The sequence below is a fragment of the Cordyceps javanica genome, chromosome 5, assembly GCF_051103115.1.
Source record: "Cordyceps javanica chromosome 5, complete sequence".
Classification (NCBI taxonomy): domain Eukaryota; kingdom Fungi; phylum Ascomycota; class Sordariomycetes; order Hypocreales; family Cordycipitaceae; genus Cordyceps; species Cordyceps javanica.
In genome coordinates, this window is record NC_139299.1 from 1,750,484 (window position 1) to 1,753,749 (window position 3,266).

The 3,266-nt window shown below is 50.2% G+C and overlaps 1 protein-coding gene across 1 annotated transcript; it reads left to right on the forward strand.

Annotated features, from left to right (window-relative positions):
- Positions 1 to 2,322: 2,322 nt before the first annotated feature.
- V2A60_007762 (uncharacterized protein) lies at positions 2,323 to 2,895 on the forward strand (the record flags this gene model as incomplete). The annotated part of the gene is made up of 1 exon (XM_083259044.1): positions 2,323 to 2,895. One exon carries the CDS (start codon positions 2,323 to 2,325, stop codon positions 2,893 to 2,895), a length of 573 nt encoding a protein of 190 aa, XP_083115170.1.
- Between the last annotated feature and the right edge of the window lie 371 nt (positions 2,896 to 3,266).

Genomic DNA, 3,266 nt, shown 5'->3' on the forward strand with positions numbered 1-3,266 from the left:
ATGAATATCGGCACTGCTTCATGACGACTATAAGCGCGCCAAGTGTCGCCTGCTCCAATGCACTTTAACCCAGGGCACGTCAGCCAAGGCATGGTCCATGAACGATTCAACGCTTGTATCAAGGTTTGCCACATTACGGGCGGCCGATATTCGTACGTATATGGCATGACACACTGTAGCCCCGCGCAAGGTGTTCAGCTCTACAAAGCCTTGCTCTTGCATATGGCCCATGTAATTGCTGTGACCAACCAATTGCCATGGGCCCTGGTGCTTCGGCGCTTTCCCCTCAACCTGGCAGACAGTCAAACAGTGTCAATCGCCGCTCAAGCCAGCTCTTACGAGGCACGCCACCGAGTTGGAATCCATATTGTCGGTCGCCAATGAGGTGCAGCCACAGCGTCTAGCTTTTAGCCCGAGGCACCTATAGAGTAGATTTCACAAATTGCATGCACGTGTGTCATTTCTGCCTCCGCGATCCGTCGAAACTATTCGCTGGCAATTCCTGCAAACTTCCGCCAGCGGACATGATTAGCCTCGCTTGACCTCGCAGGATGCTCGTTCATACATGGCATCTCTGGGGGACTGCCAAGCTGGCTGCATCGAACGAGCGCCTCAATTTGCCTGGATGCCAAAGCTACTGCAGGCTGCGGAAAGCCCATGTTGATACACAGCAGTTGGGTTAGCGTTGCGCCCGTGCTAAAATAGCATCTATCCCAAATGTATTGTGCTGTACAGCCACACATGTATACTTGCGGCGCAGCAGGCAAAATCTACGTACTCGGTCGGAAGCTGAAGCTGGGTTGAAGCACTGACCAGGCAGGCATAGCTTTCTCCTCACGATATCAAGACCCATTATGACACACGCCAGCACGAAAAGCCGCTCCTCCAAACATCGACTTAACTCGGAATCGGCTCTAAGCATCTGCTTCCGTGCGAATACTTTCCCAGCGCAAGCGAACCCCCATGAGGGGGCGTGCGGTGCTCGGGTGCCGAATAGAGTGAATCGTGAGACCAATGAGCTATCAACCATGGCTGAGGCAGAATTTCCATGCGTGGGCTAAATGATGCTCGCCCCAGCCTTGGGCATAACTAGGCAACTCATACATACATGACCTGTATGCAAGGTTCGTATGTAGGCAATGTTGCGGCGTTGCATCATGATGAATGATCCGATGAGGTCTACCTACCCGAGGTAAATTGGCACCGTTATGAGACATGTCGTTCATTCGTGTTCGCCAGTGAATACAACTAGAGTCTGCATGTCGGTGTCCTGAGTTCTACTCAGTACTCTCGGGCGGTAGGCACATCTATTTGTGGATGCGCGGAGTACCCCTTGCTAGTACTCCGGGGTTTGTCCGAAGGTATCTAGACTTGTTACCTATAGGCTATACCCGACGAGCAGATCTCTAGGCGCCTTTCTCTTTTCTAAGTTTGATTTTTTTACTTGAGTAATTTCTCTTTTATAAGTTTAAAAAAATTTAGACAAAAATTCTTATATGTCATCTTCTGTCTCTTACTATTATATACAGGAGATATATACGGATATTTATGGTTTGGTTGCGTTTTAGTTGCTACCTGCTACTTACTTATGCCTTCCTGGTGGTGGTGTCAACGTCACTTCTCTCACCTATCCGTCCATATCCAGTGTCTGCCGCGTCGTCTCGCGCTTTTCCCAACCAATTACCAACCAAATTATCGGGCGAGAATGTCGTCCTTTGCCAGTCATGACTGAAAGCTGCCCGACGATAACCTTTCATCTCTTCAGTCGTCTCCCTCCCGAAATACGAAACCTCATCTGGTTTTTTTGCTTGCCACGTCGCGTCGTGCCCCTCGACGATCCCATTTGGCTCGACAAGGAGTACTTGACGTACCAAAGTGAGCAGCAATGCTGGGTCAAACATGATAAAGTGGTTTTCCGGGCGAAATCACCGCCTTTGATTGCGTCTGTGTGTCGCGACGCTCGCAGGATGGCGTTTCGCTGGGGGGGGTGTCGAGGACATGGAGACTGGTTGTTCCCTTCACTATGTATGGATCCAGCGGAAGGTCGATACGCTTTTATGTGGATGGACGCGTGATAATTCGGCTGCGGCTGATCACGGCGAAGACATGTTGGGCCTTTTTCTCTGGGGTCAGAGGTACTTTCATCCAGGCGCGCCCGTCTGTTTGATCGCAAAGCATTTCTTGGAGTTTTGCCCGAGCTCATCGGCACCTGAGCGCACGCCATTTATTTCAACTGACGAATCGGAACCAATTGCCTATCTACTTCAAAATGCTAGAGAGGACGAAGAGGAAGCGCACTTGAATGCAGATTTAAGCGCCCCGATGGATGTCGACGTTGCCATTGTCATCATCTATATCCACGCCACAAGAGCAGATGTGCTTGCGTCGCAACTTTTTGGTCTCATTGCAGACGAGCCGTCGCAGCTGGTGGACTATGACGACGCGGCCACTATATCCAAATTTCGCACACTGTTGGGCAAGAACCCAAACAACCAAAAGCGAGTGGCCCTAGCAAAAACGTTTGATGCCATTCAATCATCCGAGTTCCCGGCGCATGTGGCGCGGTGGCTTGTCAAGACGACCTGGAAGCTCCTGGCGACTAAGTGGTTGTACGAGACGCAGCATAATTCCGAGAGCAGCATCTGCAGCGATCCGATGCAGGTTTTTGAGCGCCCTGAATTAGACCAGAACAGCTTGTGGATGGGGCGCGAACCACAAGGTCGGAATATCTTCAAGGTTCATCACCCTTGGGTCGTTGAAGAGACACAGAGACTGCCCAAGTTGAGACCCAAGATTTGGTTCACGTATTGTACAAAAGACTGCAAAGTAAAAGCAGATCCCCGAAGAAAGTTCGGAAATATAACGCGTTTAGCTTCTGGTCCTTTTTCGATGTGAAATATAGTGGTCAGCAACTTTTACTCGCTGCGGGCCGCTATGAAGATGTATGTATGTACAAAGGTGATGATGATTGCTAATTCAAGTGAGCGCCGGAGCGTCAACGCTCAGTTGTGTAAGAAAGAAAAACAGTGCAACAATGCAAAGTGAAGAGCCAGTGTACTTGTCGAAATGATTGTCAGGGCTGCAGCATGAGCAGCATGAGCAGCTTGATCAGCCTTTCCTCGTCTCCCGTCGTCCTCTGGACTCTTCACAACATTTGCAACCTCCTCAGCATTCAGGCCGACTATAGTCTAGGCCTTCTCGATGGTTCCCGCCAAGTTTTTCTGAAAGTCCTCACGAAACTTGGGATCAATGAATTCTGCGCAGCA